At 49.3% G+C, this 19,568-nt stretch overlaps 9 protein-coding genes across 9 annotated transcripts; 4 read left to right on the forward strand and 5 right to left on the reverse strand.

The window, feature by feature from the left end:
* Positions 1-282: 282 nt before the first annotated feature.
* Positions 283-3,262, forward strand: F9C07_2093449 (BRE1 E3 ubiquitin ligase-domain-containing protein; the record flags this gene model as incomplete). Its single annotated transcript, XM_071508880.1, has 5 exons — positions 283-567; positions 610-759; positions 801-1,400; positions 1,462-2,535; positions 2,595-3,262. 5 exons carry the CDS (start codon positions 283-285, stop codon positions 2,766-2,768), a joined length of 2,283 nt encoding a protein of 760 aa, XP_071364434.1. The 3' UTR covers positions 2,769-3,262.
* F9C07_2163624 (uncharacterized protein) lies at positions 3,263-4,345 on the reverse strand. The gene has a single exon (XM_041286410.2). It carries the CDS (start codon positions 4,250-4,252, stop codon positions 3,287-3,289), a length of 966 nt encoding a protein of 321 aa, XP_041147720.1. The 5' UTR covers positions 4,253-4,345; the 3' UTR covers positions 3,263-3,286.
* A 52-nt stretch (positions 4,346-4,397) lies between these two features.
* F9C07_1665500 (ABC1 family-domain-containing protein) lies at positions 4,398-7,235 on the forward strand. The gene is made up of 2 exons (XM_041286407.2): positions 4,398-5,638; positions 5,691-7,235. The coding sequence occupies exons 1-2, from the start codon at positions 4,543-4,545 to the stop codon at positions 6,794-6,796; spliced, it is 2,202 nt and encodes a 733-aa protein (XP_041147721.1). The 5' UTR covers positions 4,398-4,542; the 3' UTR covers positions 6,797-7,235.
* A 439-nt stretch (positions 7,236-7,674) lies between these two features.
* F9C07_6162 (putative alpha-1,2-mannosyltransferase) lies at positions 7,675-9,168 on the reverse strand (the record flags this gene model as incomplete). Its single annotated transcript, XM_041286411.1, has 1 exon — positions 7,675-9,168. One exon carries the CDS (start codon positions 9,166-9,168, stop codon positions 7,675-7,677), a length of 1,494 nt encoding a protein of 497 aa, XP_041147722.1.
* A 414-nt stretch (positions 9,169-9,582) lies between these two features.
* Positions 9,583-10,757, reverse strand: F9C07_2163628 (uncharacterized protein; the record flags this gene model as incomplete). Its single annotated transcript, XM_071509311.1, has 2 exons — positions 10,262-10,757; positions 9,583-10,173 (listed from the first exon to the last, which is right to left on the reverse strand). Coding segments are annotated over exons 1-2 (485 nt in total), but the record flags the coding sequence as incomplete, so codon positions are not given.
* A 131-nt stretch (positions 10,758-10,888) lies between these two features.
* On the forward strand, positions 10,889-13,344 carry F9C07_2284917 (uncharacterized protein). The gene is made up of 3 exons (XM_071510730.1): positions 10,889-11,880; positions 11,991-12,600; positions 12,658-13,344. Exons 1-3 carry the CDS (start codon positions 11,156-11,158, stop codon positions 12,703-12,705), a joined length of 1,383 nt encoding a protein of 460 aa, XP_071364436.1. The 5' UTR covers positions 10,889-11,155; the 3' UTR covers positions 12,706-13,344.
* On the reverse strand, positions 13,345-14,867 carry F9C07_2284918 (putative tRNA threonylcarbamoyladenosine biosynthesis protein kae1). The gene is made up of 2 exons (XM_041292961.2): positions 14,298-14,867; positions 13,345-14,193 (listed from the first exon to the last, which is right to left on the reverse strand). Exons 1-2 carry the CDS (start codon positions 14,647-14,649, stop codon positions 13,469-13,471), a joined length of 1,077 nt encoding a protein of 358 aa, XP_041147724.1. The 5' UTR covers positions 14,650-14,867; the 3' UTR covers positions 13,345-13,468.
* Positions 14,868-15,209: 342 nt separating this feature from the next.
* F9C07_6159 (SET domain protein) lies at positions 15,210-16,861 on the forward strand (the record flags this gene model as incomplete). Its single annotated transcript, XM_041292950.1, has 4 exons — positions 15,210-15,360; positions 15,463-16,055; positions 16,109-16,336; positions 16,397-16,861. The coding sequence occupies 4 exons, from the start codon at positions 15,210-15,212 to the stop codon at positions 16,859-16,861; spliced, it is 1,437 nt and encodes a 478-aa protein (XP_041147725.1).
* A 440-nt stretch (positions 16,862-17,301) lies between these two features.
* F9C07_6158 (putative histone acetyltransferase complex component Epl1) lies at positions 17,302-19,275 on the reverse strand (the record flags this gene model as incomplete). The annotated part of the gene is made up of 4 exons (XM_041292962.1): positions 17,302-18,081; positions 18,135-18,431; positions 18,496-18,978; positions 19,117-19,275. 4 exons carry the CDS (start codon positions 19,273-19,275, stop codon positions 17,302-17,304), a joined length of 1,719 nt encoding a protein of 572 aa, XP_041147726.1.
* Positions 19,276-19,568: the final 293 nt, after the last annotated feature.

The raw sequence follows: 19,568 nt of genomic DNA on the forward strand, positions 1-19,568 counted from the left end.
GAGGAAGATAGGTGATAATGCAGGCAAAAGTCTAGATGCTGCGGTGCCTTGAACTCCTGGGGAAAGTGGGCGCAGTCACGTGGGAGGCGCTAGGGCGGCGCTAATTCCCAGGCCGAAAATCCTCCTGGATTCAACCAATCTTGCTTATCTTGACTGCTTTCATCCCTCCATCCTAACAACGTTTCCCTATTCCCACGGTCGGATACTGCTGCGGCTCTCACCACCATATCGTTGCTGCTCAGTGGTGACGGCTTTACTATCCTTATGCCTTTTTAGCCACTGATGCCGGTCGCCGAAGCATCCCCCGTCGCATCCTCCGAGCCCGGTTTCGTCAAGATGGAAGACCGGAAGAGAGCTGCCACGTCTGATCACAATGATTCGGCACCACCATTGAAGAAGCAAGCGACTTCTGTCAATGGTGGTAGCAAGCCTCACCCAGATGCTGATATGCCCTGGAAAGATGACTTGGAGGTGAGTTTAGGATTAGCCGGCGTAGTAGGATTCATGTCATTCCAGGGGGGCCTTAGATATCCCTCGAGCGCAGAGCCCACCACGTCGTTGACTATAGTATTTAATACTAACCCTTGGTCCCAAAATTAGCGATTCCAGAAGGATGCGATATGGCGCCAAATGCAGGAGTACAAGCGTGAGAAGGTCTCCTTGGAGGCCAAATTAAAGGACATGTCGAAAGCCGCTACTCGCCATAACGAACACCTGCGCGTCATCGATACATGGTATAATCAGGTCTGTGGATCAACGGTTCTTATCATGGCGGTGTCACCAACTAACAGTTCCAAAAGTTGATTGATGAGGTCAAATTGCTCCTGGGCGCTGCGGAGGATATCAAGGGAGATCGGCCCACATTTCAAAGTTCTTTATCATTCGACGATGTCGACAATTTTGAGAAACATTTGAAATCGCGGTCTAATGATATACGTGACATCATCTCTCGCCTTGTAAAACATACGCCAAAATCCCCACCTGAAATATGTGAGTTACAGAGTCAGCTCGCCAAGAAACTAGCAGAAGAGAAAGCTACTATCGCCGAACTCGACAAAGCTTTATCTGAGAAGCAGCAATTAGAAGAAAGCCTAGAAGAAGCCTCCTTACGGTACATGGTAGCCGAGAAGAAGTTGGACCGTGCACGGAGTTTGACGGTCGCCAAACTGGAGAAGCAATATATCCTAGGCCCCCAGCGACCTGGGGGTGACAGTGCGTCCGGTCAACGAGAGGAACAATCGGTATCGAATGGTGCGACACCTAGTGCCGAACGTGGCCCTGAACTAGACGAAGCACATAATAAGCTAGTAGCCATCTCCGAAAAGCAGAAAGAACAACTACAGAAGCTGGAGACCGAGAATGCCAACTTGCTGAGTCAAATTACTGACTTAAATATCAAGGTAAGTCATCTTTCCTCTTATGGCCCGTCGAGAGCCATTCAGAACTGACTTGTTGGGAAAGCGTTCGAAACTTACCGATGATGATTATGCGCATACGGACCTGTTCAAGCAAATGCGATCTCAATATGATGATGTCGTGAAACGGATAAATCATTTGGAGGCAACTAATGTGCAACTACGCGAAGAAGCCGTGAAACTGCGATCGGAACGCACTGCATACCGCAATCAGGTTGACGAAGAAACGCAAAATGTTATCGCTGAGAAGGAAGCGCAGTTGATACGGGCCGAGACGGATTTGGCACGGATACGGAATGCACGTGATGAATTGTTGGCCGATCAGCAGATGCGGAAGGCTGCTCAGGAACAAGAGAAAACAGCTGTTCTGAAGGTCCAGGAACTCGCGGAGGCCAGAAATGCTCAGATTGCTTCTCTAGAGTCGGAGGTTGAACGACTTCGTTTGCAAGTGGAAAACGCAAAAGCCACACAAGCGGATTCCAGCGACATTCCAGTCGAGGAGTTGCGCGGCAAGTACCAGGTACTCGAACGCCAATATGCAATGCTGAACACCGAATTAACCTCCATGCAAACTGCCTGCAAGAAATACTCTACTCTAGCTTCACAGAAAGTTACAGATTTTAGTGCGTTGGAAGAGAAGATGGCGCGCTTGACTGCGGAGAAATCCAAGGCCGACCAGAAATACTTCGCCGCAATGAAGAGCAAGGAGGCCCGTGATTTGGAGGTGCGGACCCTGAGGATGCAGAACTCGAAGAGCTCAGATATTGTTTCGCAGTTGAAGGAATCCGAAGCCGCTACACGTTCATTGTTGGCGAATATGGAGAAGCAAGTTAGTGAGACAAAGGAAGCATTGAACTCTATGATGAACAAGCACCATGCTACACAGCAGCAGTTGGCAGAGAATGGCATCGTCATAGAAGGCTTAAAGGGACAGATTAATGAACTGAAGACATTGTCAACGTCCAAGGATGCAACTCTGGCAAGCACTTCCAGTGCCTGTCGGCAAGCCGAGACAGAGATCGAAGGGTTGAAGGCAACACTTGCGGATACCAAGAAAAGCCTGGATAATTGGAAGAACAAGAGCCTGGGAAATTCATCATCGGAATATGAGATGCTGAGGGTAAAATTACCTTGCTTCCCCGCTTGCCTACAGGATATCACAGCTGACTCGAACATAAGACACTAGCACTTTGTACCGTTTGTCGCAGGAACTTCAAGAATACCGCAATCAAAACCTGCGGCCACGTTTTCTGCAAAGACTGCGTCGAAGAGCGCCTTACTTCTCGTTCTCGAAAGTGCCCGAATTGCAACCGATCGTTCGGAAATAATGACTATATGCACATTACCCTCTAGGATCTTTGTTCTTGGCCTAATTTCGCAAATTCTTTTTGTACCATAGTTTCTTCCCCACTTTTCGTTCTATTCTCCCAATTCCCCCTTTTCGAGTTATCTCTTTTATTACCCTTTCCTCTTTGCCTTCTCGAATCCACTTTTGTCCCCCCTGAATCATGGAAAAGGTCACGGTGCGGTGTTTTGCTATGCGGTTTAGCAGGATAGGTTTCCAAGAGGGACCGGCGTTCAACTTGTTTCTTTTCTCTTTGCATATTGGCCAGTCAATGGCGGATCTCAGGTCTTCGGGGTTTCTTGTTCATTTGATTTCTCACGTTCTGTTCCCTTGTTCCCTTCTGGGAAAGGGATTTTCTTGGATACCCACTACAGTGTTCCCTGTGGCATCTGGGTGGGAGGGCATGTGTTGTAGGATTAGCTTGGAAGTTATGGATGAGGAAAGAGATGAAGAATGCAGCAGAACGGAGTCATGTCAACCATGACCATCCAAAGACAATCAGCACGCTGTTATAGAATTGTATTCATTATGAATTAAATATCCTGCTGTACAAGAGTTCATGCCGTCCAACCCAGAGATCTAACGGGGGTACCACTTGACCCGCATCTTCTACGGGCGTATCCCACTCTCGGTCTATCCGTTCTATTATCATATCTTGTAGGCCTTTACTGGCTAAAATAGCCTGTGCTTGATATGGCCCCATCACGGAGGCCCGCACCGCAGCACTTAAGACTGCCTTGGCATGGTTCAACATGAAGACATATGCTGTCTGGCGAGCATCCATGCCCATAGCCAGACAAACAATTCCCCATAAGGGTGCAAAGTGACCCTTGGGACCCAAGTCATCTGCTGTGTCAGAACACGACTTGAGAGCGTCCGAGAAGTCCTCAATGGCTTTGGCCGCCTCGGAAGCAGTAACGCCTTCTAAAAACGGTCCAGAAGCATACGTTCCGCGGAACGCCCGTTCCCAGACACCGATCAAAGCCCTCCCTTGCGCGATACTCGCTCGCTGCGCCACGACACATGGCGTTGAGGCATCCATATCATTATCCAATGTTTCTAGGTCTTCTGGGTGTCGGTATGCCGCAAGAACGTATGGTATTGACGTGCTTGCCATTGATGTGATCGATAGTTTTAAAAAGCGATTAAAGGATGCAGTGGGTGTGACCTTTGGAGGAAGAGGTTTATTATGCGCGAGATAAGATTCGAGACCGCTAGAATAGGCAAATGAACCCAATGGGAGGGCAGAGTCCGATAGCAGGAATAAGGCATGACTGGAAAGTAATTGGATCGTGTCTGGAAGTGAGAGGTCAGCATTGGCCGCCGCAATGTCCTGCAACTCATTTCGCATACCTTGGGGAAGAGGCACGTATGAATCTCCGTCAGGCTCCTGGCCGGAGGCCAACGCTAGACGAGCTTTGGCATTCTGTAGACGATATTCGAGATCATAGATCTCTTTCTCCAAAGCTTGAGGACTCGATTTCGTGATCATTGAGACGTATGTACTATGTAGAGTTGAGGAATGGGAATGGGGAGGAAATTCGAAGCACCAGATGAAGGGCCGCCACTTCCTTATCTACTACGGATTTAGTTCGCCGATAAGGAACGGAATCGCCCGATCTAGCGGTAAACGGTGGCAAAAAAACGGGTCTCGGCGACCGGCTTCGGGACTTCTCGTATCGAGCCAGCAGCAAACTGTTGGTCAACCTATGACAAATTGCGCCCGTTCGTCATGCGAGCTCATTAGACCGGACACAAAACTGATATTCTAGGATTTATACTATGTCTGGAAGGCGTCTTCTGGACGCTATCCAAGTTCTCAATGTCGCCAAATCCGTTGCAACGAAACACCTGGCGGTGCGCCAGCGCCAGTTAGATTTGTTTACGAGGACCTCGTCTCTCACCAAGGGCATCAAAGAGCAGGCCGACGGCCTCGTACTCACCGCTCAAGCAGCCGCAGCTTTGGCCAGTCGATTCAATGAGCCCAATCCCTCCGAATCGACGCCGAGGGCTCAGACCCAAAGCGCGACCGAGTCTCGCCGTGCGGCGAATGCCTCTGCCGACGACGCAAGGAGATCACAACGACAGGCGGAGTCCCAGATTCCTTCGACGACGGCGGCATACAGTGGAAATGAAAGGTCGGGTGACTTGAACGTCAGTTCACAGCAGGATGTGTTCTACCAACCGTCCCAGAAGGCAGGGTCCGAGTTATCTGGGCTTCCTAGTACGACACTGCCCAAGGCTGCAAGTGTTACCCAGAGTGGTTTAGTCAATGAGATCAATGCGGATGTATTTCACTCGTCGGTGGATGCCGAGAAGGTCACGTCGCCTGCGCAGGAGCAGGAAATTCCAGACGAGGTCATGAATCAACTCTTTCGTAGCCCTAAGGTCGCCAAGTCGATTTCTCGGAGAGGTGATGCGAACATGAACAAAGGCGAACTCAAAACTGCCAGATCATCCACACGCACAGTCGAGGAAGATGACATAGAGAAGCTCGGAAATAGTATTGCAGATGATATAGTTTCGACCAACTCCCAGGTTCGTAGTGTCATTTACCTGAGAAGGAAGGATATCTATGCTAATAGGTTCGAGCAGACAGACCCTGTGGTAATAGCGGACACAAAACAAGCAGGCTCTTATCAAATGTTAGAATCACGTGTTCCGTCATCACGTCTAGGGAGACTATGGCAATATGGTGGACTGGCGACTTCGATGGCTTTTGGAGCTGTTGGTGAGGGTCTACGGAGAGTAACCGGCAGTAATGACGCGGACGCTGGATCTCTAATGTTCAGTCCCGGGAACATGGAACGCCTCGTCGCTAAGCTTTCGAAGATGCGTGGTGCTGCCCTCAAATTAGGCCAGATGCTGAGCTTCCAAGGTTTGTATAAGCATTTCCCCTTTTGCTGTAGCGACAAGACTAACTATTTTAGACTCGAAGATGCTCCCAGAGTCGATCGGAATTGTTCTGCAAAGAGTACAAGACCGAGCTGACTACATGCCGGCCTCTCAGCGTGACAAAGTTCTGGCTGATAACCTGGGCCCTAACTGGCGGGATCTATTCTCCTCGTTTGATGAAGTCCCAATGGCTGCAGCTTCTATCGGTCAAGTTCATGGGGCCGTGCTAAAGAAGACAGGTCAACCCGTCGCCGTCAAAGTACAATACCCGGGTGTGGCAGACTCTATCGACTCGGACCTGAACAACTTGTCGATCCTACTCACTGCGTCTCGTCTTCTCCCGAAGGGTCTGTATCTTGACAAGACTATCGCAAATGCCCGGACAGAACTCGCCTGGGAATGTGACTACATCCGAGAAGCCGAATGCAGCAAGCACTTCAAGGAACTCCTCAAAGATGATCCAGTCTTTCTGGTACCAGAAATCATCCCCGAGGCTTCGGGTAGACAGGTCTTGACCATGGAGCGCTTGAACGGTGTTGCCGTAACTAAGATTCAAAATTTCACCCAAGAACAGCGCGATTGGATCGGCACACAGATCATGCGTCTGTGTTTGCGAGAAATCACCGAATTCAGATACATGCAGACGGACCCGAACTGGACCAACTTCCTCTATAACGCAGAGACTAACCGTCTAGAACTTCTTGATTTCGGTGCTTCGCGCGAGTACCCCACCGAATTCATCACGAAATACATTCGCACTCTTGTGGCTGCCTCGCGAAATGATCGCGAGACGTGCCACCGTCTCTCTATTGACCTGGGCTACCTGACGGGTCACGAGTCTTCAGCTATGGTAAATGCACATGTCTCCTCCATCACCACTCTTGCCGAACCGTTCATGGGCTCTTCCCCAGATGTCTATGACTTCAGCAACCAGACCATCACAGATAGAGTTCGTGCTTTTATCCCAGTTATGATCCGAGAGCGCCTGTCGCCTCCGCCGGAAGAGACCTACAGTCTTCACCGGAAACTCAGCGGTGCTTTCTTGCTGTGTGCCAAACTAGGCAGCCGAGTGCGGTGCAAGGAGCTGTTCGAAGAGGCGGTCAAGAAGGCTGATAAGTCAGGAATGGAGATCAAGCCTTAGCCTGTAAAAGCTACCGTCTTGACCTCTATGTATTATAATCCGCGCAAAAAGTCAACTCCTGTAAATTATATAGATAATGTACGACTAGAGAACATGATACAATAAGATACTATAGACTTCGCCTCTCTACCTGTTACATAAAAATATAGCCGCTAATCATAATTACGTATAATCCTGCCTGTCATATGTAACCTTTTTTTGGGGTCTGAAAGAATAAGGCCCTGGCGCCGGCTAAGTTTCGAAGACTCGGTGAGCCATCGATAATAGTACTGCACTATTGATATATACAGACCGTGCGGAGTAGGGCTGAAAATAATATCGAATAACATGGTATAGAAAGTATGTACTATCGACCCAATTGATTGACGCTAATATATGCATACAAATTTATAGAAAAAAAGTCTTTAGTTTATGCCTGGGCAGCCTAGACAAGCGAGAAGCTTAGTCGCTTCTTGGTAGACCCAGTTAGCATGTCATGCATAAACCCTCCACAGTGACCCGAGTCTTCAAAGCTGGAGAAGCTGGAGGCTGTTTGGGAAGGCATCCTGCGCCTTGTATGTTTTGAGGTGCCATCATGTTTCGTAGATGTGGTGCCGGCTGTCTTTGAAATGACACGTTCATTCCGAGGCAACGTTTGTACACCCACTATGTTCGTGGGGATCTTCTCAACTCGACCCGGCCAAACAAAGACGGGAAGTGAGGGTGAAGGATGCGATGTCGTCCAGGGCAAAATGCAGCGCACACATAGCTAGCGTGAACACTAACATGTCCTGGGACACATCCTATGATATATTTGTCCACCACGAATGAAATACGCAGCAGTAACATGGTGAAGACACCAACGCAAATATCGCTCAAGCTAGGATGTTTCAGCCTGCTTAGACCTTTGAAGTCTTCTTGTCCACGTATATTGCGTTCCAGTACTTTTTCACTTCCGAGCAGATGCCCTTGCGACCCTTCCAGGTACTGAATTTACTCTCGAGTTCGCAGCCTGTCCAGAGAATTTCTTTCCAGAAATACTTTTCGACATCCGTGCTAAACTTTCCAATCACTTCTTGAGGTATGGTCCATGCGCGTGTGTAGCTACCGTCATCGGCGAAAGCCGGGTTGACTGCTTGCTTATCGAACACTGTAGCTGGGTTGAACTTTGGGAAATTAGCATGGATGAAGAAGGCACGGGGAGCAGGGGCCTTTGATCCATGAACGCGCCATTCTCCTTTTTGTGTCAAGGCGTAATCCTCAACCGGATCAAACTGGACCATTGCGGAGCCAGCAAAGCCGCCCTCGGTACCATGACCAATGGCGCAGATGGGCTCAGAAACCTGATAGTATGATTCTCCAAGAGTTCGAGCAGCTGCAACAAACGTTTCCTTGTCACCTTCACCAGATGCACCCTGCGACAAAAGTGGGTAGTAATAATCAGGACCCCAGAAGTTATAATATACACTTAGAAGGAGTGTCTGCATGTGGGTCTTCTTGGAAAGGAGCACCTCGCCAGATTCACTGGATTGCCGAATGGTATTCGAAGGCATAGGTTGGGATGATATCTCGTAATAATATGACGAGATTGTGGTCGCCCAAAAGTCTGGCCACGTAACCATTTTCTTGGACTTGAAAGGTTCGTTCATGAAGAGTATTTCTGGTTGATGTAGCGGGAACGCGTCGGCATCTAGGAACAAGATTTCCTCAAAAGAAGAGAACATCATGGCGAACAGTTTGAATTGGTATTTCTGGATATCCATGACCTTTGGAACAGCATCCAGGATATGGGAAAGTACCACACATCGAGCATTGAGAGATGGAAGGACCACATCGCATATATATCTCTCATACTCATCCTCATTGGCAAGAAATACCTCGAGTGGCAGTTCTGAGCCTGTCCTCCGCAGCATTCGAAGCGAGATGACCAACACGGGTAAGTATTCGCCACCGGCGGTCGAAACCAATCCTCTAGTGTTGGGGACATAGTGCAGCATGGGTGGCTTTGCCTTAATATCCTCGATGAACCCTGTATGAGCTTGCTTCATGGCATCAACGTGATCGTCCAGCATGTCCAGTACCTCAGGGCGGAAGTCAGGGCTCGCTTGCTCGAACCTAATCGATGGCGCATTGTCCAGTCGCAGTGGTGGTTCACATTTTGGCTGGTACGTCGCCAGAAGAGGCTGAAATTGACGCCAGAAGCCGATATGACCTTCCGGCCTAGTCAATACTACGGCCTGGGCGTTGGATGATGCGGCCTCTTTAGCTGCGGATTGCGCTTGTTCTGCATAGGAAATGCGCTGCCAGCGCAAGAAAGAATATGTCAGAAAAGCCGCGAGTGCAGCCGCCAACAGCAACGTTCGCACCCGCGAAAATGGTCGAGGCAAAACCATTTCACCTCACCCTCTCCTCTTCGTCTGCTTCCTGTGTCCCCTTTTCTCCACTGTCTGCGTGTGACTTATTTATCCTCCTTCCGTCTGTAGTTGAGAACCTTCCCCCTGAAACCTGTAGCAAACGTCGACGTCAATTTCAAGTTCTTCTTAGAATATTTGTTCTATTCAGGAGGCGGGAACGAAAAATTGCTGCGAGGTGACGTATTGGAAGTGAGCCCGTTAGCGCATCGGAGACAGATCGCCCGCGAGTATGTAATGATGATCGATGATATAATCGATTTAGGAAGACTAGGACGAAGGATGCGCGAAAGTGGATGTCGAGCAGAATACGGAGTAAGTTTTGAGGGCTAAAGAAGTGTGCAATAGGAATACGAAGTCATGAAGCAACACGACTTAATTTAACTCAACCCAAGCTAATAAATTCCAGGGTTTATTGATCCATGCGTGAGGACCCACGTGTGCTCCGTCATAAAATTGTGGTATTTTTGACCGCCCGGTACTGGGTATTTATCATCTCCGCGGGGAAAAGGGTCCAGTTGTTATCGATAGGGTCTGGTAATTGCGATACCAGCTGCTGTCACTTCTAACTTAAAATGTTAATTCTACACTGCACATTGATGTATTTTGTAAACACCCCTCATTAACTATCGAAGGGCCTGCTAAGATACATACAAATCTTCTTGCCTCTCTTGGTCAGTCATAGATATCATCTCCGTTTGAGTCCTGATTGGATTCTTCCTCCTCCAAGATCGTGGAAGACAGAAGCCCACTCTTTTTGATTTGTCTACCGCTGCCGGCCAGGTACTCGTTGAGCGGACTATATCCTCTTTCCAGAGCATTTCTCTTCGGTTCCTTGATAGTGTGAGCTTGGGTGTGACGAGGTAAAGGGTATGTTAGCCCCAGGGACTGGTTCAAAATCTCCACAACGAAGGAACTCGTATAGTACAACAGCAGTCCCAGTGATGCCCCTGTGAGTATAGCTGCCAAGACGAAGGTCAGAAAAGCCTATAAGAATGTCAACAACCATCTTCGTTTGAACTATTGGAGTCAAATTGTTCTTCGATGGGAGACGCAATTCAAAAAACTCCCGTACCTCAAACTTCAAGACTAGATTGAAGGGCAGAAGGGCGCAGTGAAAAGTGAATTGTCCTAGTTTCACCAACGGCGTTGCCAATAGTCGCAATAGTCGATATCCGTAGTATATGAGAAAGGTAACAGGATATAGGAGTATCCATTGTGACACTGTGGTTATTGCGAAAATCCAGGACATTGATGCGCCGTGAAATATTGCTAGCTACCGCAAAGAACTCTTCATTACGTATGACAATTCTTTATGCGACAAGACCAGACTCTATGGAAGAAGAAGATGAATGAATATTAATTGATCCTCATCATTCCTCCTCGATACATAAGCTTCCATAGGCGGTAGCTTCCGGCAGAATCATATAGATAGAGAATTCTTGCCTGAACGAGCTATTGCCCCTTAAGGGTTTCAGGCGACCTCAGAAACATGAACTGTACTGGAAGATGCTACTGTTGAGCTATACAGCAAAGGCACGCGAGGAGGACTAACGATGACTACCTACGACGTTATTGGCACCATGAGGTTGGGGACTTCCGGTGATCGGAGATAACTGCCGACTATCCGGCGGGAGCCCTAAGCCCTAATTGATAAGTTGGCCCAGACTCTGGGGTCGCTGATATCGACATCATCGCTACTTCACTCGATGTTCAGCTTCGTTTTAGTTGGGCTGTATTTACATTGCCAGTACCTCTTTGGGCACTAAATTACGCTCAATATTTTTTGGGGGCCTTACAGTTTGCCTTCTCTATTTGTGTTCCCCCCATTGCCGGTCGAGGACCGCGATCTGATGCTAGCGACCCGATCTACGGAGTACATACCGTTCATCTCGTCTCGACTTCCTTCCCCTCCTCCCCCTCCTTCATTTATATCTGTCCCCCACATTTTCGCTCTTCTACGCCTCCAATGGGTAACAACCCTTCCAAGGGGCCCGCCGGAGATGTCCCGTCGACTTCGGGTCACTCGACCCATGCTGGTTCTGCGGGTGACAGAAAAGTGACGCGCCGACCTTCGCTCAACGCTCCATCGGGTACAGCAAAAGCCACTGCCGCGGATCCCTCTGCATCCAAAGAGACTGCAACTGGGCATCCAGTTTCGCAAAATCAGGCATCGGTTCAACAGCGTCTTCAATCACGCAATGCCCCAGACTCAGCGACGCGGCATGCGCCCGATACTAAGAAAGCAGATCCTCACTATAAAGAAATACCCTCCCCCGATCCGTCAAACCCCGTCCAGGTACCAACTTCACGAACTAGCGCTAGGCACGATCACTATACATCCGTAGCGCCTTCCGGTCCACCTCACAATGCCTACTACAGCGCATCTGCCCATCTCCAGCGGCCACCACGATTGCCTCTACCGATTGGTGATGCCACGGCGACGCCAGGTTCACCTTATATGGGTTCGCCTCCCTCGGAACGATTGCTCGATGAACAAGCAGGTCAGGGAGATCCAAAGCTTGGCGATGCTGCCGTCGAAGATGAAGAAGTTTTGGAAGAGCTGGAGCCGTATACAAGCAGTGGTGTCGGCAGGCCTGTCCCTACGATTATAGAATGGACTGCTCCTGGCGACAAGGTCTATGTCACCGGTACATTCGTCAACTGGGAGAAAAAGTTTCGTCTACACAGAAGGTATGCAATGCCATTGGTATTATCCTTTCCATTGCTTGTTACTGGACCCGCAAGACTACATGGTCTAGCATTTATCAAGCTCCACCACTAACGTAACACCTGGTAAGCAGTGAAAGTAACCCCGGCGTTATGTCAACGAGGTTAAATCTCCGCCCTGGAACCCACCACTTAAAATTCATCGTAGACGGTGAGATGCGTGCGGCGGACAGTCTTCCCACTGCAGTAGACTTTACCAACCACCTCGTTAATTACATCGAAATAAGCGCCGATGACACTAATCGGTCACGGAGCGGGAGCGATAAAACATCTCAAAGCAACGTTCCTCCCGGAGTCCACCCTCCGCAAGTCCTCCCCACCCGAGTTGGGTCTGAGCAGGTTGGATCTGGATCAGCCGTTGAAGATCAACCGGACGAATGGGAAGAAATCCCCCAAGGGGACTTCCGTCGTATAATCCCGCAGTTCCTTGTTGACTTAGACAGAGAAGATGAAACACAAGAGAGCCCAGCTTACCAACAAGCTGTCAATGTGATTGGCGATGCACCTACGCCGCCAAGTCTTCCCCTCTTCCTGGGGAAGTCGATATTAAACGGCACTACGCCAATGAAGGACGATAGCAGCGTGCTCAACTATCCCAACCATACTGTTTTGAATCATCTGGCGACGAGCAGCATCAAAAACGGCGTCCTCGCTACCAGTGCAACAACCAGATACAAACGCAAGGTAAGTCACTGCAATCGCACAGTCTGGTTTCTAGGTTACTAAGACGTACAACCACAGTACGTAACGACAATTTTGTATAAGCCAACCGGGGATATCGCGGGATAGATATAAACGCACAAAGACGTCACTGCATATCCCCTGTTCGGTCAGGAGTGGTACATTACTCCTTAGCTAGACAAGATCATGTTGAACCTTCTTCGCCTAATGAATATCTGCTGGCTTCGTGCTCCAATTCGTCTCTGAAACATCCGGGGAATGTTTTCCAACAAACTCATTATATCCCTGGCCTGAGTGTCTCTATGGGATTGCTCCCCCTGTCTCACCCCTTTTCTTTTACTGACTAACGCACATACATTGGAAGCCAAGCATATAGCCTTTGGGCACTTAGTAATAGGCTGAATGCTAGGCAGGAGTTGTTTGACTATTTATTTCATTGAAGGCGCTTTGAATCACCATTTCTCCGGAGTTACTTGGGATGCATCACTAGCGATAAGAACTTTGACAACATGTCTTGTCTTTTCTCTTTCTGCTCGCCATGCGACTGTGTCGCATGCGCTTCAGTACTTCTTGGCTACGTTTTAAATGCCTAATGTATGCTAGCATTCGGTCGGGTCCAGTACGGTCTAGTGATGCTGGGACATCTATGAATTACATACCACTACTTCTGCCAGGTCATTGTCGATGGAGTAACCCGATGCTCCCATGGCTACCTATAATCTTCAAATACAAATTCACAGCATTATACTGCAACTACTTCATTACAGCGGTCCCCATGGACACAAAATGTAGCGGCCAAACGCGTGGACATGAACGTCTTCGTAAATCTATTTTATCCAGTGAATGGGGCCCCGGTAGTTAAATCGGCATATTAATCCCTCCACTTTACAAACACATCATCCGTTCGGAACCGTTGCGTACATGTGGAATCCTTCAATGGCGTACGGAATCCAGTCGAGTATGCGAGCAAGCCTGCCTGCGCGATCATTATTCCATTATCGATACAGAATCTTTCGTCTGTAGCATGGACGCTACCTCCGCGATCCCGGGCCATGATCCCCATCATCTCCTGTAACCTCTCATTGCAACCAACACCACCGACAATCAGAACTTCTTTGGAGCCGACGTGCGCCATTGCGCGTTCGGTGGTTTCAACAAGCATGGAGAAGATAGTCTCTTGGAGTGAGAAGCACAAGTCCGCGCGGGTGGGTTTTCCATTACCATCAGCATCAGGTATAGGGGTGTCGGTCTCATCATCCTTCCCTTCGCCACCTAGTCCATATGTCGTGGCCAAGCCATCCACTGCGGCTAAGATACCAGAGAAGGAGCAATCCATTCCCTTTACAGTGTATGGTAGATCAACTAATTGCTTGCCCTTTTTGGCTAATTGTTCAATATTATATCCCGGAGCCGGGTCATTGGAAATGTGTAGCGTTCGCGCGAACCGGTCCAAGCAGTTACCCACCGCAATATCAAGAGTCTCGCCGAAAATCCGGTACCTTTGTGAGCTATATGCGATTACTTGTGTGTTTCCTCCAGAAACATAGAGTACAACTGGATTGGTAGAGCCTGTAATGAGCCTGCCCATCTCAATATCTACGTAACGTTAGCGCCATGGGCACCACGGAAGTATGCAACAGGTTTATGCACGAGTAATTGAAGAAGGGGTATATAAAAATAGGCATTAGGGCTATACATACGTCCGACACAGTGATTTACACCGACCAACTCTTTGCCCCATAGTAGGCTCAACATCCGTGCCGCAACTGCAACGCTCTGGAGGGGAGCTCCCATACCAGGGCCCTTGGTGAAACAAATACAATCCACATCTTGGACGGACACATGAGCTTCCTTGAGTGCTTTTTTCACCAGCTTTACCACCCATGCGCGATGGTGCCTAGCAGTGTCTTTAGGAAGAAAACCTTCACCTGGGGGAGAGACATAGGTGTGACGGATGTTCGCGAGTACCTGCGGGGGGTTGCCATTATCGGGGTGCAACATGATGCCCACACCAAGCTTGTTGGCGGAGCCCTCCAGGCCGATAGCGATCATGATGGAAGGGGAAAATTGGATAGAACAGTAATTTCTATCGTAATGAATATCCAAGGAAAACAACACAAAACAAAACCGTGTGGAGGGGGGTTTACAATGAGGAGATTATTTTCATTGATGAGCCAGTACAGAGTAGAGGGGCAAAATTGATCTTTTTTTTATCAGCAACGTTATCGATTGGTGCGCTTGAAGGGCGGTAATATCCGCTGCAGCGTTTATCCGACGGTATACATCCAGTGGTACGGCGTGCCGGCGAACTAAGTCTACTACTATGGAACTACGTCCTGAACTACAGCTCACCCACACCCCCCATTTACCACACCTGGTGACTCTCTCTTCACACGCACACACACAACTGTGGACGATTCACTTCGTCCTTCATCCTACCCTACCTGGGGTACTCTCAGTTCTCTGATCTTACTCTTTACCTCCCCTCTGACTGTCCCTTTTCTCCGTGTGTCCGAGAAAGAGTGGGGCCCTCTCTCTTTCTTGTATTCCCGTTTTTCTTTGGTGTGCTCTTCTTCTACCTACTCCACTACTCTTTCTCGTCAAAAGACACCATGTCTTCCACAATTCATTTTCACGATCCGGCGAATTTCCAGTCTCAGTCAGACGAGTTTATCTCTTGGCTGTCTGGTAAGCCTGGGGTGAAGGTTAACCCTAAGATTCGCCTCGCTGATTTGAGATCCAGAGCGGCGGGCAGAGGTGTCGGTACGTGATCAACCCAAGAAGAATTTCGCCCACTTCGATCTCCCACCGCACCCAGATTCGTATTTCGTGGACATCTCTGACAGACACACATCAATCTACTAGTGGCGCAATCCGATATTGCGGAAGGTGAAGAGCTTTTTACCATCCCCCGCGAACACGTCCTCTCAACTCAGAATTCAAAATTGAAGGATCTGCTCTCCCAGGATGTGGAGGAGCTGGGACCATGGCTGTCTCTTATGCTGGTCATGATCTATGAGTATCTTCTTGGGGATCAATCGGCCTGGGCATCATACTTCAAGATCCTTCCCCGAAAATTTGATACCCTAATGTTCTGGTCGCCTTCAGAGCTTCAGGAGCTTCAGGGCAGCGCAATCGTCGATAGAATTGGCAAGGAAGGTGCAGAAGAATCCATACTGGAAATGATTGCTCCTATTGTGAGAGCCAATCCATCTCTCTTTCCGCCGGTGGATGGTCTAGCATCGTATGATGGCGATGCTGGCACTCAGGCTCTCCTGAACCTCGCTCATGTGATGGGCTCCCTTATCATGGCTTATGCCTTCGATATCGAGAAGCCCGAAGATGAGGATGATGAAGGAGATGATGAAAGCGGATATGTGACTGATGATGAGGAACAACTGTCCAAGGGTATGGTTCCTCTGGCAGATTTGTTGAACGCCGATGCAGACCAGAATAACGTGAGCTCTCCCCCTTCACGCTTAGCAAGCCATAGGCGCTCACTCATATGAAGGCTCGTCTTTTCCAAGAAGAGACCGGTCTTGTAATGAAGGCTATCAAGCCTATCAGTGCAGGGGCTGAGATTTTCAATGATTACGGAGAAATCCCCCGTGCGGACCTTCTGAGGAGGTACGGCTACGTGACCGATAACTATTCTCCTTACGATGTAGTTGAGCTGTCACTGGAGCTTATTTGCCAGGCGGCAGGCCTTGAAAATGCCGATACTGAGAACCAACCTGTGGTATATACTCTCAATCTCGCCTATACCTGTTTGAGATACAATGCTGATCAGAGACTGTAGCTCCAATTCCTTGAGGACTTAGAAGTCCTTGATGACGGTTATGACATTCCGAGACCGTTGGATGATGATCTGGCAGGTGTTCTTCCAGACGAACTGGTCCTGTTGGCTAAAACACTCTGCATGTCGAGTGACGAGCTCAAGCAGCAGGTTTCAAAGAACAAACCTCCGAAGCCTTCTTTGGGTCACAAGGAAGTAACGCTACTATCAAAGGCTATTCAATCAAAGCAAGCCCAGTACACAACGACCCTTGCCCAGGACAAAGAACTGCTGGCACAGTTGAGCCAGTTGGAGGCTACTACCCCCTTGGAAGACTCTGCACGACGACAAAAAATGGCAATCCAGGTTCGGATTGGCGAGAAGGAAATCCTGCAAACTTTATCCGACATGCTCAGAAGCACAACCTCAAAGCGAGCCGCTAACGGCGACAATGACGCATCGAGGAGAACTAAGGCCCAGAGGACTTGATCCCACCGATCTACAAGGCGTTGTACATTTTCCATCGATAAGAAAAGTTTCTCTTTTGTTACAAGTGATATTAATTCTTATTTTTTTTTGGTTGCTGACCTCATAGCTTCGCTATCCGTACAAGTCTCTATCGACTGATCATCTGGGAGAATAAAAGAAAAGAAACAATATGTACACTAACATGGCATAATCCCAGGGCCAGGTCATGAAAAAGCATCCATCTGCGACATTATCCTGAAATTTTTGAAAGCGTCGCGGCGTTCAGGCAACTGATGTTAAAAGGGGTGTTGAAAACAAAAGACAGCTTGAAGCGTCGGAGGAGTAAAACTACAATGGGAGTTGAAAAAATGGGAAACAGAGAGCAACGCCTGCCAAATGCAACATATGGGTGTGGGAAATTAAGAAGATTTGAGTGAGGGGGGAGAAGAACAGAGTCCAGCTCAAGTTTCGGGTGTGGGGGCAATGGCACCAGGCCCAGGGTTGGATCCCATGGTTTGCCCCGGATTGTTGGCCGTTTGGTCAGCTTGCAATCGCCGCTGCGCTTGAGCCTGAGCCTGGGCTTGCGCCTGCGCATGCGCCTGGGCTGCAGCCGCGGCTTGGTCTCGGGCCTTCGCCATCATGATGGCTCGGTGCTGCATGATGTGAATGTCAAACTGGTCTCTTTCAAAGTCGAGCTCTTCGTCTGAATCTTCCTGATCATACTTGAAGCGATCGGCCTTCCACGGATCAAGCTCCACTCTACAACGCGAAACAAGATTTCGACGATCGATGAACAAACGACCACCACGTCCGATGCGCCGCCTGAACGAGGGCATCCTGCTGGTATCGTCACTCATCACCATGGTTTGAGGTGCTAATTTGTCTCGGAGAGACAGCGTGCTTGGGTTATCTAAGGTCGTATCCATCATGTTCTCAGATGAATCTGAGGATGGTGGTGTCGGCAACTGGGCAGTGATTGCCGGACGGAAAGCAGCCTGGAAGGTCCTCTCAGGGGATGGTGAGAGGGGTGCCCTTGTGAAGTCTACATAGCCCTCGTTCCATTTGATATGCTTGGCGATGTTCTGATTGATATCGCGCAGAATTTCGTTTTCTTTTTCTGCCTGGACATCTTCCAGCAACTGCAAGTCCTCCGCAGCCTGAGTGCCAGCCTTTGGCGGCATCCGGAGCTGAGGAGCCACCGGTCGCTGCACAGCTGGCGCTTCGGTCGGCTTCTTCTTAGGCTATTGCCAATCAGTATCAGAACAATGCAGAAGCGAACAAGCACAATTCTTACCTTCTGATTGATGAGATCCTCATCGTCATCCTTGAGATTGAGTTTCCTCTTCATCTCCTTAACTTCGGATCGTTGCAAGAACACTTGCCGTTCAATGGCAAGCATCTCCTTCCTCGCCAGCTCGCGCTGACGCACCAGAGCGACTAATTGCCGAGCATCCTCCAACTCTTTCCTCAGTCGCCTCAGCTTATCGGCACTCTGAGCATCTCTGCCCCGAGTCTTGCGAATCTGACGGACTTCGCGTCTACGGAAACAGACATAGGGATCTGTGTCATCGGTTTCTTGCCCAGTCTCGAACTGTATGAACGTGTTAGCGCGGCTGTCTTCGCATCCTCAGGTGAGCCACAAGTAAGTGATTTACCTTAAGACTTGGCATGAGTGACCGGTTTCCGGTCTCAGTCCTCCTTGACTTCCAATGCTCATATACGTCCTTGGCGAATCGCTTTACGCTTTCCTCTACGGCTGCATCCATGGCATCCTGAATTTCGGCAAAACTCAGGACAGGTGGATTATCTACAGCTGCAAACGGCTGCTTTGTCTGTGCCGTCTCCTCGAAGAAGTGCATAACTTCTTCGAATTGGTCCTCGGTGCACCGGTCAGCGGCATCCCGCTTTTCGTTCATGATCTTGAGGAATACGTCATCCTCTTCGGTCATGTTATACGGGCATCCGCAACAGTCCTCCACAGTGGAGGAGAAGCGGATATATGTCGCAGGTTGCGAGAAGATAGGAGGGTAGAGCTCGTCATATCGAAGACTACTGAGAACGGTCTCTGGGGTCGGGATATGGGCCTCATTTACTTTTCCTTGGGCACTAGCATTTATAGCAGCTTGAAGATGGAATTCCTGTAGAAAGCCGCGTTAGCAGACCTTGTTTTACGGCTTCTTGGCTACGATGCGAAATTTTCACGATGGGTGGACGTCGGAATGATATCACGTGACATGTGCAGGGATGGGCTAAAATTAGACGGGGGGACAACGTACCGACTCCTCGGCCTTCTCAACACCGGTTTCAATCTGTTGTAGGGCATTCTGGACCTCTTCTTCGATGGCATCGATGTCATGCTCCCTGACTACGGGAATAGAGGCTTTGGAGGTGAGCTTTTTAGGGCGCGTCCTCCCCATTCCCCCGTACCTAGTCATGCGAACTTTGGGAGCACGAAAATGGCAGAGACCATGGGCTGAGGGGGATAAAATTAGTATGGCTCGATAGGTCTGTTCATGCGAGATCACGTAGTCGTAATTTTGTGATGATATCTGATGGGGGTGGGAAGATATCGACAATTGAAATCTCGTAGTAACCGCGCTGGCGGATGAGTTGACGTTGCAATGTCACCCGCCGGTCGCCTGTTTTGGAGCGCGCACGGCCTCAGGGGTTCGCTTGCCTGTCCGTTTCCGGTTAGTGCGGGGCTGGCCGATATCAAATTGTCTTGAAC

Source organism: Aspergillus flavus, chromosome 5 (genome assembly GCF_009017415.1).
Source record: "Aspergillus flavus chromosome 5, complete sequence".
NCBI lineage: Eukaryota > Fungi > Ascomycota > Eurotiomycetes > Eurotiales > Aspergillaceae > Aspergillus > Aspergillus flavus.